Here is a 14,103-nt window from a genome sequence, read left to right as displayed (position 1 = left end):
TATTGACATTAGATCGTAGGGAACCTTATGTCAGTAGAAGTCAAAGCCAGTTATGGTAATGAACTTTCTAAATTGGTGGTCACTTGCACTTTCTAAAGGCCTTGATGTAGAATAAAAGTGTCTCTTTTCCCTGCTTTCAATGTCGGAAATTATTTGACACCTTTTTTTTAACCAACCTTATTGGGATGTTATTATTGGAATCTGTTCATTAATAGTGTCTTAAAATTACCCCAATTGGAAAGAGGGTTCTAACAAAATACTACTGCTTTGCATTATTTATATCTATAACTTCATTTTTTTTTCTAGACAATCAGGAGTTGATAGCCCACAAGGATTTCACCCAAGAGGCTTACCAGCTGCCCAACAGCAACAGTGGCAGCAGCAGTTGGTACAAAGACTTCCTGGACAGACTCGTTTCCAGCAACCTGAAGCTTTGCATGTGAACAGGCCTGCAATGACCATGCAAATGAACAACACAGCTGGGCTTAACCCTAGGCTTGCCACTCAGATCACTTTTCAGAATGCACAGCAACAAATTGTGGCTTCACCAATTCCTGTGAGTCCTCAATATATAGAACTGAGACACAATTCCCAACGATTACCCATTGCCACCCAATTAGCACAGCGTACTCCTCAGCCGAGACCACGCCTTCCATTACCAAATCAAGAAATCAGTCCGTTTGTGCACCAAATGCAGGGATGCAAGGTGATGTCAAGAGGTCCAGGTACACCTTTGTCGCAGTCGCCAGTTGGGATTACACTGTTGCCCCAGCAGAATATTTCTGCTTCATTGCCATCTTCACCTCATTCAGTGGACGTATCAAGTGCCCATCAGCATATCCAGGCGAAAGAGCCATTAGAATCCACTGTACAGGTTGAATCACAACAGACATTTCAGGCCACGTCATCGACAACATCATCCACTTCTAGTTGCTGCTCTGACAGTTTGAAGGACAGCTCCGTATCCTTTCCAATTAACTCGAGTCCAACGATCTCCAGTGTAGTTACAGAACATGCAGAGTTGGATCCTAGGAAGATCCCTTGTGATGACTCAGTAGATAAAGCTTTAGATGAAGAACTTGATTCACCTAAAGAACTTGATGAAGAAGACGACCTTGCCAATCTGAGTCTTGACCCAGACAGTAAGACAGACGATGAGCTTGGTAACCTTGATAACCTAGAAACCAATGACCCCCACCTGGATGACCTCCTGAAGTGTGAAGAGTTTGATCTTTTGGCTTATACTGACCCTGAGTTAGACACGGGTGACAAAAAGGACATATTTACAGAGCAACTGCGTTTAGTGGAATCTGCAAATGAGAAGGCAGAGGAAGGTCAGGATATATTAACTGATCAAGATGCTGTAGACCCAGCAATTAAATGTATAAATGATAAAGTCAACAAATGTGATTTGGAAAAGATGGAGAAGGGAGAGGAGCATGAAAAAGCAATGGCTAAATCAGATGTCATTGCAGATACTCTGTCCACTTCTGATAGGGTTATATGTGAGCCGGTAAATAACGTCAGTTCAGAGACTAACTCCGGCAGTCAGTGCAGTGATCCAGTCAGCAGGGCTCCGTCTACTGACAATTCTCCTAAGCCTACTCTTGATCTAGTACTGAAGGTTGAGGAGAACATTTCCCAAAATTCAGCTTGCCAGTTTGTAGCAAATACGTCCAATGCACAGACAGTTTTGATAAAATCAGAAAGTCCACCAAAGGGGGATGATGAGCGAGGAGCAGTCTCAATGCTACTCAGTATAGGAACTGGGCTTAGTGTCAACACAAGTGTAGCAATGTGTCAGAGTACTGCATGCACTACCAGTGGAACACAAACTACCACTCAAAGTAGTACAGTTGCTTCAAGTGGTCATGGGCCTACACAAAATCCTAGCAATGGGGATTCTAATGTGGATTTAGAAAGTAAACCCTGCACAACTTCAGCTTCTATAGTATCCAAGATGCCACTCGCTGTCCCGTCCAGGCCGACATTGGGTAAACTTGGACTTGATGAGATGTGTCAACATGTGCCTAGTATGGAACCGAAACGTCGATCTGTGGATGAACTCGTCAAAGTAGAGAGTTCTTTGGAGGCAAGTGAGCTTCCACTGCTTCTCCATGACTTACTTGAACAAGAAAAAATGGAACTGCAGCAGCAGCAGCAATTGGGAGGATCACAGTGTGTACCTACTCAACAGCAGCAGCATTCAGGACCAAAGGCCCTTCCAGTTCTGCAACAGCAGCAACAACTTGAGGTTTCACATCAACAGAGTCATCCAGGACTTCAACACCTTCCAACAACACAGCAATCTCAGCACCTTGAGGGGCCACCACAGAATCTAAACTTGCCACAGCAACATATCTTGGGGGTGATACAGCATCATCACTTGGGGATCCCACGATCTCTTCCATCTTCACAGCAGCAACAGTTGACGGCATCACAGCAGCGGCTTGGAGCCTCACCACATGTTGTCATGTCCCAACAGCAGCAGCATGTGGCAACAGGGCAACATCCACCGCAGCAGATAGTGACTTCACAGCCGAGTCAACATATGACCTCACCGCAATTGCTGTCAACTCAGCATTTGGCTGTATCGCAGTTGGGCATCATGCAGCAGACGCAGCAAGTTGTGATGCAACAGCAGCAACAATTAGCCAATGCTTTCTTCCCAGATACAGGTACAGTGGGTAATGAGCAAGCTTGCAGATAATATAGGGTTCTTCCTGGTTTGCCAGTATTGGCTGCTGCACTAAATTAGCAATAGAATTGTCAAGATCCTGTCTTCCTGTTCCTGTAGTTCAGTGGGCAGTAAAGATCCCACAGCACTGAAAGAGTAGGAAGTTCTCCATGTATCTTGGCCATCATTCCTCCTGCACGCAGCACCAAAAAAACAGAATATAGCTAGTCATAGATCTTGTGGCTGTTTATGGAATCTTGCTGTGCGCAAAATGGCCGTCGCGTTTACTGTCACTGCTTCAAAGTAATTCATTGTACGTGAAGTGCTTTGAGACGTTTCTGAGAGACGTGATAATGCGCTACATAAATGCAAGTCATTTTATGTTTACTTTTCTCAATTTCAATTGCAGTCATGCAGAATATATACAAAGTGGGTTAGGATGGGGTTTTTGTGTTCATTTTTAAAGCCAATTTTATGTTGTCACCATTGCCTGTTTTATTTACCCAACAGTTACCCATATTTAATTTATTCAAACTGCACTTCTGTTTTGCACTGCTGTTCAATCAAGTTTCACATCTGTTTTGAGGATGAAAATAGTGGAATTCAATAAGAATTTGAAGAAGTTGCCATTAACAAATGGAGGCAGCAGTTATAATCACCATAACTTTTCAGAAATAAAAAGAAACACTGCAAATGCTAGAAAATACACAAGGGGTCAGTTAGCATCTTAACCAGAACTGTGTCCTTCTGGGATAACTAGGATTAACTGCTGAATGTCAGCAGTTTCAATGCTTGTTTGCGTGTATTCTGGACTCACTGCAGATTACTCATAGTAATTAATTTTGTTTAGTCAACATAATTTTTTTCATTCCTCATCCTCCACACACTGTAGGAGTATTGCCTATCTTGATATGTTCTAGGGAAACCATGTGCCATGTCTGCACGTGAAAAATGTCATCAAGATGTTGCAGATAGGTGATGCTGCATGTGATCTCCTCTTGCAACATATGAACTCCCAGGACCTGTCACTGTACCACTTCATTGTTTCCCAGCTAAAGATTCTTTGTTCCTCATATCATATTCTTGTCAGCGAAAATTTGGAGTAATCGTTTCTTCAAGACTAGGTTAGCCAAGAGAGTGTTGTGCATTCTGTTGATCCAGTCTGTCCAGATTTTGTATTGTCCTTTTCAGGAAGCCCAAGATGTCAGCACCGAGACAAAACGCAAAACAAGACTTAAGCTGTCCCTTCCGAGTGCAGCATACCAAAGAAAGAAAAGCTTTGCTCTGTTGTTTTTATAGTGAAAATATTCACGTTGATTTAAAAAAAAAATCCAACCAGCTGCACTGTGAACGCTGCTTCCATGGCTGTAACCATCTTTGTACTCGTTGACAGAGTGGTTAGTCCGAGGGTTTTATGGGTTCCTGCAACCCATACGATAGGTGAGGGATGCCCATACCCACCAGGCAAGAGTATCCTGCTGAATGTCGACCCAGAATTCAAGAACTAGAACTGTCTGGAGTGGGGTTTGAACCTTGCATCTTCTGACTCTGAGGCAGGAATGCAGTCACGAAGCTGAAGGTTCGCTCTCTGTTGTATGGTAACATCAGTGGTCAATCAAGTGCTTCTTAGAGCCCCACATAGTGAGCAAATAAAGTGGTCGAAAGTCAAAGAAAGTAAGCATACAAGGGCTAAAGCACAGTCTTGAACTTCACACTCAGCATAGTATGTGTTTATGTTGACCCATGGTCATTCTTTGTCATTGGCTCTGGCGATAGAGGGTGTGCAGCAAAACAAAGTGAACTAAGTGACTTCATAATTGTGAGAGGATGTCTGTAGCAATACCTACAACAGGCTTTAAAATCTGTGCAAATTGCCATTCACATTTGCAAAACCTTTGTGATCACTATCAAAACTTGTTGCTTAACCATGATGCAGCAAGCAACGTTCCCTCCAAATTTTTTTTGGAGTGCGAGGGTGATTTATTTAAGCGCGTGGCTCCTTTAAGTTTTTTTGCTTAGTAATTTAAAGGGGCCAACTTGTGCATGGCCTGCGTGGGGACTTTTGGGTTTCTGCACAAGTGTGCAGCTTAAGAGGAAACATTGGCAGCGGTGATCTTGATAAACAGGGTATTGTTTGTGTTGAATTGCCTTTAAGATGGCAGGCTGGAAAAGGGAAATGAGAACTAAGTTGATCCTTTTTGGCAGATTCCATAATTCAATACCTGAGGCATGCAGATCTGTAGTACTTCTTTGGCCTCCTTATCTCGGGAGACAATGGGTAAGCGCCTGGAGGTGGTCAGTGGTTTGTGAAGCAGCGCCTGGAGTGGCTATAAAGGCCAATTCTAGAGTGACAGGCTCTTCCACAGGTGCTGCAGGAAAATTTGTTTGTCAGGGCTGTTACACAGTTGGCTCTCCCCTTGCGCTTCTGTCTTTTTTCCTGCCAACTGCTAAGTCTCTTCGACTCGCCACACTTTAGCCCTGCCTTTATGGCTGCCCGCCATAAAGTAATCCAGGCTATTAATGGTGATTAACCAGCCAGTTTGGTGGTTTAATGGGAATTGGAGGGTTGACCTGTCACAGGAGGCTGCAATTACTCCCACAGCTTTAAATATCTTTGCAAACTACTGCCCTAATGGGTAGAGTGATTCTATGTGGACATGCAACACGGAGCTTACAAGTGTACTCTGCTGGTAAGCTGTATGATTTTAACTGGTTGAAGCCCAGCAGTACTCCTACTTACGCTTGGACATTTCTAAACCTTGGCTATTGTCAACTTGGGCACAAGCTCTCTCGACTTAAGTGGGATGTGTTCCTACGGGGAGAGTATGTGCACCATATTAGAGAAACTCTACCTTTGCTGTTGTCTGGGTTTCTCAGCTTGTTTTGGTGACTCTTTAAGCACAGTGCTGGTTTTCCACACATCAGATACTTGGCCAGCAAAATACAGTGGCATGTCAAATCTGACTAGTACACAAAATACACCTATAAGGAGCAGCTGCACAGTATTTCGCACATTAGCCAAAACAACACCGTAAAATTAGGAAACCTAGTCAAAACTGCACTGGCATCTGCTGGTGGTCAAGATCATCTCGCATTTCTCAGCGCAGGGAGTTCATTGACACCAAAAGTGTGTCAACACTGGTGGACACCAAGACGTCTGCACAAAATGGAACCAAATTCTACATAAGCCCACCTTTACTTGTATGCCATGTTCTCTGTCCGCACCATTTTTGCTAAATGTTTTTCCCTTTGAGACAAGAAAGAGGGGTTTGGGTGTATCTGGCACCCTTTCTTGGACAATATACTAGGGAATCAGAGCATGCAGCATAACCAATTTGACTGAACAAGACAATTTGAGTTGGCGAGAGAAGTAAGAGCCAAGATCCTGCCATAATGGGGCAGGCAATCCATCCACAGCTTGTGGCTAACGTTCCCATTGATCTACAGGCAGCTAGGAATCGGACTGTCCCAGGAAAAAGAAGGAAGGTGATAACGATTAGACATGTTGTATGGCTAAAGTTCTGAATGCACAAAAGCATTTAACACGGTTGTCCAATGCCTGGGTGTACTGGTTCCAGGTGCTTGACCCTGGATTGGAACCCTTCCTCTGGATCTTGTAGATCCTATCATGAGTTCTTCATGGCTGCATTCGTAGAGAGTATGATCATAAAGGTCTTGGCAATTGTAAGTAAATTTGCTAACATGGGTCTAATTGGTTCAGGAGGGCATACCACCATACCCATTGGACAAAATTTGTTTGTCAAAGGGCTGCATAGCTGTGAGCAGTCTCTGAAACAAGCTGCAGCATTTTATGTCCACTGCATTTAATTGAGGGCCAAATGCAGGCTGCCGCACTACAGAGGAAGAGGCAGCAATCTTCCCTGGTCTCAGCATCGAAATCTATGACTTTCGGTTTATTGCTCCAGAAACTGGCTTAACTGCATTTGGTGTCATTCCTCTGGGTATAGTAATGATAGTTCTTGCTACCCTTTGGGGAAGGTATTTTTGAGGGACAGGTGGAGGAATATACTGGAATCGTATTAAAAAGCAAAAGTTGATCAAACGTAAGTGTTATTCCAGAGATGGCTGTGAAAAATTAGGATACTTTTTAGAACCTCCTTCCTCAGCTGATAGGGTATGGAAAAGTCCATCTTAACTGTAGCCTTTTTGTCTTGCCCAAGAGTGCTCCCTAGCTTATGAACAATATCCACTCCTGGGCATCCTCCAGTGGTTATGGTCTGCTGGATATTCCATTTCCATTGGAGCCACCTCCAGGAATTTGCGGCTTTATTAAAAGGCGTGGGGGCTATTGAGAGTTACTCACTTGATTTCAGAAGTACACCTCCGATGTCGGGCAAGAAAGACAAATTGCTAGCATTGTGGATTATGGCAAGAGTTTGCTCTAATTAGGAGGGAGCAGCCTTCTACTGCAGATATTTTGTTTGAAAACAAACACCCTGTACTCTCTATCGAAGTTCAGGATTGATTCCTAACCCAGGAGTGCTTCCTTTTAGCATGTCTGTGCTTGTAGTACATTTCTGTGTACCCTAGACCATTAGCTTATCAGAGCCCCCATGCCTGAGGTTTTCCAGCGCAGCCTTGTGGCAGATGCTAAATGCAGCCCGACACTTTGGCTTTTTCACCAACCGTGAGCTGTCCCAGCTACACCCTAAGCCACAACTAATCCTTTAGGGAATTGTTCTGTATAATTCAACAGATTTAAGGTATTCAGAGGTCTGGTGATCCCCTTTTCAGCGAGTCATGGCTGCCAGTAAAATATTATTTAAGAATATTTAAGACTGTTGGCAACAACCACCATTGTAGTTCCCAAAGCATGACTATAATTGCACCTGCTTCCTGGAAATCATGCAGAGTCTCTTTTCCAGCCAATAAAAACAGATCCAGGCCTTAACACTCATATGGTGGTCACAGTGACATAATGCAATCCCCTTTGGCTGCCTTCTCCACAGACATTACCTTACAACATAGGGCACCCATCTGCATGGGAACTGATACTTAGGGCAAGTGGTCAGTAGAGCAGTCCACTAGGCTTATCAGTTGGTCACAATTTAGGGCAGTGAGGCCTTGGTTCTGCCGATGTGCATCTAAGCTTCATAGAGTTGGATGTGTCCCTTTGGAAAGAGTAGTTCTCCATATTGGGAAAACTGAAATTCTACAGGTGAGTGTAGATTTCACAGTTGTTCGATGGTGATGGGTTTCCACATCTGTCAGACGCCTATCTGACCAAAAATCAACATGGCAATAAGCAAACAGAATCTCCCTTCACAGTTGGATGCAGAAGAGGACAGCGACTTGGGATAGGGAATCATTAGCAGTGCCACAGCACTATAAAGCAAGGAATTACCCAAGGTGGGGAGAGTTAAGTTTTTTTTTTACAAGCTGGCCGTGGCAAAAGAAGAGATCAAGAAGAATGTCGAGACATTTAAGATAGAAAGGAGCAAGATAATAAAACAGCCAGACTCCAAATAAAAAGCTCCTGGTCCAGAAGCTTGTACCCGCATGTACTTTTTTAAAAAAAAAGCTAAGGAAGAGAAAGCAGAGACACTAGTTTTATATAGATAAAAAAATGTAATAGAAAAGGCCAGATGACTGACGGACAGTTAATGCTATTGCTTTATTCAAAAAGGGAGAGAACAAATCCAGAGAACTATAAACTTCAGTTTTGTTGGTAAGAATCTTTATTCGGAGATGGAGTAGAAAATCATTTAGGAACTAAAAATACAAACAGTAGTCAGCATGGATTTCAAAAGGCAAGGTAATACTTGACCAAACTTGCTGAATTATTTGAAGTAACAAAAAGAGTAGACCAGGGTAAAGCATGTGGGTGTAATTGTACAAGACATTTCAAAAGACTTTTGATAAGGGACTCGTGACTAAGGTCAGAGCATGTGGAGTCAGTACACAAGTAAGAGGATGGACACAAACTAGCAACAAAACAAAAAACTGTGGAGGTTGAAGGTAGTTACTCAGACTTGCAGAAGGTGGGAATTCATGTTCCAGAGTGATAGGTGGTGAGATCACTGTTCACTGTCTACGTAAATGACTTGGACTCGGGAGTCGGAAATACAATATCAGAATTTGCAGGTGATATAAATTGAGCTGTATAGTTAATACTGAAGAGGGCTGCTTTTTTTTTTTTAGTCGTTCATGGGATGTGGGCATCACTGGGTAGGCCAGCATTTATTGCCCATCCCTAATTTCCCTTGAGAAGTTGGTGGTGAGCCGCCTTGAACTGCTGCAGTCTATGTGGTGTGATTACACCCACGGTGCTGTTAGGGAGTTCCAGGATTTTGACCGAGCAACAGTGAAGGAACGGTGATATAATTCTAAGTTAGAATGGTGTGTGACTTGGGGAGGGAATCACCACCTGCAAGTTCTCCTCTGTGTCTGTTGCATTTGTTCTTCTAGGTGATGAAGGTGCTATCGAAGGAGTCTTGGCGAGTTGCGACAGTGCATCTTGTAGATGGTACACACTGTTGCCACTGTGCGCTAGTGGTGGAGGGAGTAAATGTTTAACAACTTAGATTTATATAGCGCCTTTAATGTAATAAAACATTCCAAGGCACTTTACAGGAGCATTATCAAACAAAGTAAGACACCGAGCCACAAAAGTAGGTATTGGGTCAGATGACCAAAAGCTTGGTCAAAGAGGTAGGTTTTAAGGATTGTCTTAAAGGAGGAAAGCGAGGCAGAGAGGTGTAGGGGAGGGTATTCTGGAGCTTGGGGGTGAGGCAACTGAACATGGGCGGCGCAGTGGTTAGCACCGCAGCCTCACAGCTCCAGTGACCCGGGTTCAATTCTGGGTACTGCCTGTGTGGAGTTTGCAAGTTCTCCCTGTGTTTGCGTGGGTTTCCTCCGGGTGCTCCGATTTCCTCCCACATGCCAAAGACTTGCAGGTTGATAGGTAAATTGGCCATTAGCAATTGCCCCTAGTGTAGGTAGGTGGCAGGGAAATATAAGGACAGGTGGGGATGTGGTAGGAATATGGGATTAGTGTAGGATTAGTATAAATGGGTGGTTGATGGTCGGCACAGACTCGGTGGGCCGAAGGGCCTGTTTCAGTGCTGTATCTCTAAACTAAACTAAAACTAAACTAAGGCGTGGCCACCAATGGTGGAGCGATTAAAATCAGGGATGCACAAGAGGCCAGAATTAGAGGTGCACAGATATCTTGGAGGGTTGTGGGCTGGAAAAGATTACAGCGATAGGAAGGGGTGATACCATGGAGGAATTTGAAAATAAGGATGAGAATTTTAAAATCAAGGCGTTGCTTGACCAGGAGATAATGTAGGTCAGTGAGCGCAGGGTTGATAGGGGAATGGAACTTGGTGCAAGTTAAGACGTGGGCAGCAGCGTTTTGGATGCCCTTAAGTTTATGGTGAGTAAAATATGGGAGACCAGCCAGGAGTGTGTTGGAATAGTTAAGTCAAGAGATAACGAAGGCATGAACTAGGGTTTCAGCAGCAGATAAGGCAAAGTTGGGCGATGTTACGGAGGTGGAAATAGGCAGTCTTAGCACAAATATGAGATTAAAAGCTCATCTCTGGTTCAGATGTGACACTAAGGGTGTGAACAGACTGGCTAGATCTCAGACTGTTGCCAGGGAGAGGGATGGAGTTGGCAGCTAGGGGATGGCGTTTGGAGCAGTGACTGAAAACAATGGCTTCAGTCTTCCCAATATTTAGTTGGAGGAAATTTCTGCTCATACAAGCCAAAAGACTTGCAGGTTGGTAGGTAAATTGACCATTATAAATTGCCCCTAGTATAGGTAGGTGGTAGGGAAATATAGGGACAGGTGGGGATGTGGTAGCAATATGGGATTAGTGTAGGATTAGTATAAATGGGTGGTTGATGGTCGGCACAGACTCGGTGGGCCGAAGGGCCTGTTTCAGTGCTGTATCTCTAAACTAAACATACAGTACTGGATGACAGATCAGCAGTCTGATAGTTTAGCAACATAAAAACATAGAAAATAGGAGCAGGAAGAGGCCATTCGGCCCTTCGGGCTTGCTCCGCTATTCAAAAAAGATCATGGCTGATCGTCTAATTCAGTACCCTATTCCTGCTTTCTCCCCATATCCATTGATCCCTTTGGCATTAAGAATGGTATCTATCTTTTCCTTGTATATATTTAATGACATAGCTTCCACTGCCTTCTGCGGGAGAGAATTCCACAGGTTCACCACCCTCTGAGTGAAGAAACTTTTCCTCATTTCGGTTCTAAATGGCATACCCCATATCCTGAGACTGTGACCCCTGGTTCTGGACTTTCCAGCCATCGGGAACATCCTCCCTGCATCTAGCCTGTCTAGTCCTGTTACAATACTATGAAATCCCCTCTCATTCTTCTAAACTCTAGTGAATATAGGCCTAGTCGACCCAATCTCTCCTCATAACGTCAATCCTGCCATCCCAGGAATCAGCCTAGTAAATCATCTTTGCACTCCCTCCATGGCAAGAACATCCTTCTTCAGATAAGGAGCCCAAAACTGCACACAATACTCCAGATGTGGTATCACCAAGGCCCTGTATAACTGCAGTAAGTCATCCTTGCTGCTGTACTCCAATCCTTTTGCAATGAAGGCCAACATACCATTTGCCTTCCTACCTGCTTGCTGTACCTGAATGCTTGCTTTCAGCGACTGGTGTACAAGGACACCCAGGTCTCGTTGCACCTCCCCCTTTTCCAATCTATCACCATTCAGATAATCTGCCTTTCTGTTTTTACAACCAAAGTGGATAACCTTACATTTATCCACGTTATACTGCATCTGCCATGCATTTGCCCACTCACCCAACTTGGTCAAATCACATTGGAGCCTCTTAGCATCCTCTTCACAGCCCACACTCACTCCTTCCCCCCCCACCCCCCCCCTCCCCAGCTTTGTGTCATCTGCAAACTTGGAAATGTAACATTTAGTTCCCTTGCCCAATTCATGAATATATATTGTGAATAGCTGGGGCCCAACCACTGATCCCTGCGGTACCCCAGTAGTCACTGCCTGCCACACGGAAAAAGACCCGTTTATTTCTACTCTCTGTTTCTTGTCTGTCAACCAGTTCTCAGTCCATGCCAGTATATTGCCCCCAATTCCATGTGCTTTAATTTTGCACACTAACCTCTTATGTGGGACCTTTATCAAAAGCCTTCTGAAAATCCAAATACACCACATCCACTGGTTCTTCCTTATCTAATCTACTAGTTACATCCTCAAAAGACTCCAGTAGATTTGTTAAGCATGATTTCCCTCTCATAAACCCATGCTGACTTTGTCCAATCCTGTTTATGCTTTCCAGGTGTTCTGCTATCACATCCTTTATAATAGACTCTAGTATTTTTCCCACTACTGATGTGAGGCTAACTGGTCTGTAATTCCTTATTTTTTCTCTCCCTCTTTTTTTAAATAGTGGGGTTACATTTGCCACCCTCCAATCTGTAGGAGCTGCTCCAGAGTCGATAGAATTTTGGAAGATGACCACCAATGCATCCAGTATTTCCAGGGCCACTTCCTTCAGTACTCTGGGATGTAGATTATTAGGGCCTGGGGATTTGTCAGCCTTTAACCCCATTAATTTCCCTCGCACTATTTTCTCTTTACTAATACTGATTTCCTTCAGTTCCTCCCTTTCATTAGACACTTGGTTCCCTACCATTTCTGGGAGGTTATTTGTGTCCTCCTTTGTGAAGACAGAACCAAAGTATGTGTTTAATTGTTCTGCCATTTCTTTGTTCCCCATTATAATTTCCCCCGTTTCTGACTGTGTAAGAGACCTACATTTGTCTTCACTAATCTTTTTCTCTTCACATATTTATAGAAGCTTTTAGTCAATTTTTATGTTCCCTGCTAGTTTACTCTCATACTCTATTTTCCCCCGCTTAATCAACCTCTGTCCTCCTTTGCTGAATTCTAAACTGCTCCCAATCCTCAGACTTGCTGCTTTTTCTGCCAATTTTATATGCCTCCTCTTTGGATCTAATAGTATCCCTAATTTCTTTTGTGAGCCACCTTCCCGGTTTTTTTGCGTCAGATGGGAATGAATAATTGTTGTAATTCATGCACACGTTCCTTAAATATTATCCATTGCCTATCCATCGTCAACCCTTTTAGTAAAGTTCCCCAGTCTACCAGAGCCAACTCCCACCTCATACCTTTGTAGTTTCCTTTATTTGGGCGGCGCAGTGGTTAGCACCGAAGCCTCACGGCTCCAGCGACCCGGGTTCAATTCTGGGTACTGCCTGTGCGGAGTTTGCAAGTTCTCCCTGTGTCTGCGTTGGTTTTTGCCGGGTGCTCCGGTTTCCTCCCACAGCCAAAGACTTGCAGGTTGATAGATAAATTGGCCATTATAAATTGCCCCTAGTATAGGTAGGTGGTAGGGGAATATAGGGAAGGTGGGGATGTGGTAGGAATATGGGATTAGTGTCTCTTTGGCCTCCTTATCTCGAGAGACAATGGGTAAGCGCCTGGAGGTGGTCAGTGGTGTGTGGAGCAGCGCCTGGAGTGGCTATAAAGGCCAATTTTAGAGTGACAGGCTCTTCCACAGGTGCTGCAGAAAAATTTGTTTGTCGGGGCTGCTACACAGTTGGCTCTCCCCTTGCGCTTCTGTCTTTTTTCCTACCAACTGCTAAGTCTCTTCGACTCGCCACACTTTAGCCCCGCCTTTATGGCTGCCTGCCAGGGATTAGTGTAGGATTAGTATAAATGGGTGGTTGATGGTCGGCACAGACTCGGTGGGCCGAAGGGCCTGTTTCAGTGCTGTATCTCTAAATAGAGTCAACAGTGGAGGAGTGGAGAGAAGTGGTGGTGAGGTAAAGCTGAGTGTCGTCAGCATACATGTGAAAACCTATGCCGTGCTTTCGGATGATGTTGCCGAGGGGCACCATGTAGATAAATAGAGGGCCAAGGATAGATCCTTGAGGGACACCAGAGGTAATGGTGTGGGAGCAGGAAGAGAAGCCATTGCAAGTGATTCTTTGGCTACGATTAGATAGATAAGAATGGAACCAGGTGCAAGCAGTCCCACCCAGCTGGATGGATGGGGTGCCGATCAAGCAGGCTGCTTTGTCCTGGATGGTGTCAAAACTTCTTGAGTGTTTGTTGGAGCTGCATTCATCCAGGCAAGTGGAGAGTATTCTTTCACACTCCTGACTTGTGCCTTGTAGATGTTGGAAAGGTTTGAGGAGTCAGCAGGTGAGTTACTTGCCACAGAATTCTCGGTCTTGTGTCCTGCTCTTGTAGCCACAGTATTTATATGGCTCGTCCAGTTAAGTTTCTGGTCAGTGGTAGCCCCCCTGGATGTTGATGGGAGGGGAGTTCAGCGATGGTAATGCTATTGAACATCAAGGGGAGATGGTTAGATTTCTCTTTTTGGAGATGATCTTTACCTGGCACTTATGTTGTATAAAT

At 44.3% G+C, this 14,103-nt stretch overlaps 1 protein-coding gene across 20 annotated transcripts in view; it reads left to right on the top strand.

The window, feature by feature from the left end:
- Positions 1-14,103, top strand: part of kmt2d (lysine (K)-specific methyltransferase 2D) — a 250,592-nt gene that overhangs the window by 153,182 nt on the left and 83,307 nt on the right. For all 20 annotated transcript variants that reach the window (XM_068024872.1, XM_068024871.1, XM_068024870.1 and 17 more), the window contains one exon: positions 307-2,678. In XM_068024872.1, coding sequence (XP_067880973.1) covers positions 307-2,678 — 2,372 coding nt within the window. The remainder of the gene's footprint in view (positions 1-306; positions 2,679-14,103) is intronic.

The sequence above is a fragment of the Heterodontus francisci genome, chromosome X (genome assembly GCF_036365525.1).
Source record: "Heterodontus francisci isolate sHetFra1 chromosome X, sHetFra1.hap1, whole genome shotgun sequence".
NCBI classification, from domain to species: domain Eukaryota; kingdom Metazoa; phylum Chordata; class Chondrichthyes; order Heterodontiformes; family Heterodontidae; genus Heterodontus; species Heterodontus francisci.
The sequence above is the reverse complement of the archived record's forward strand: the minus strand, read 5'-3'. Positions and strand labels throughout refer to the sequence as shown.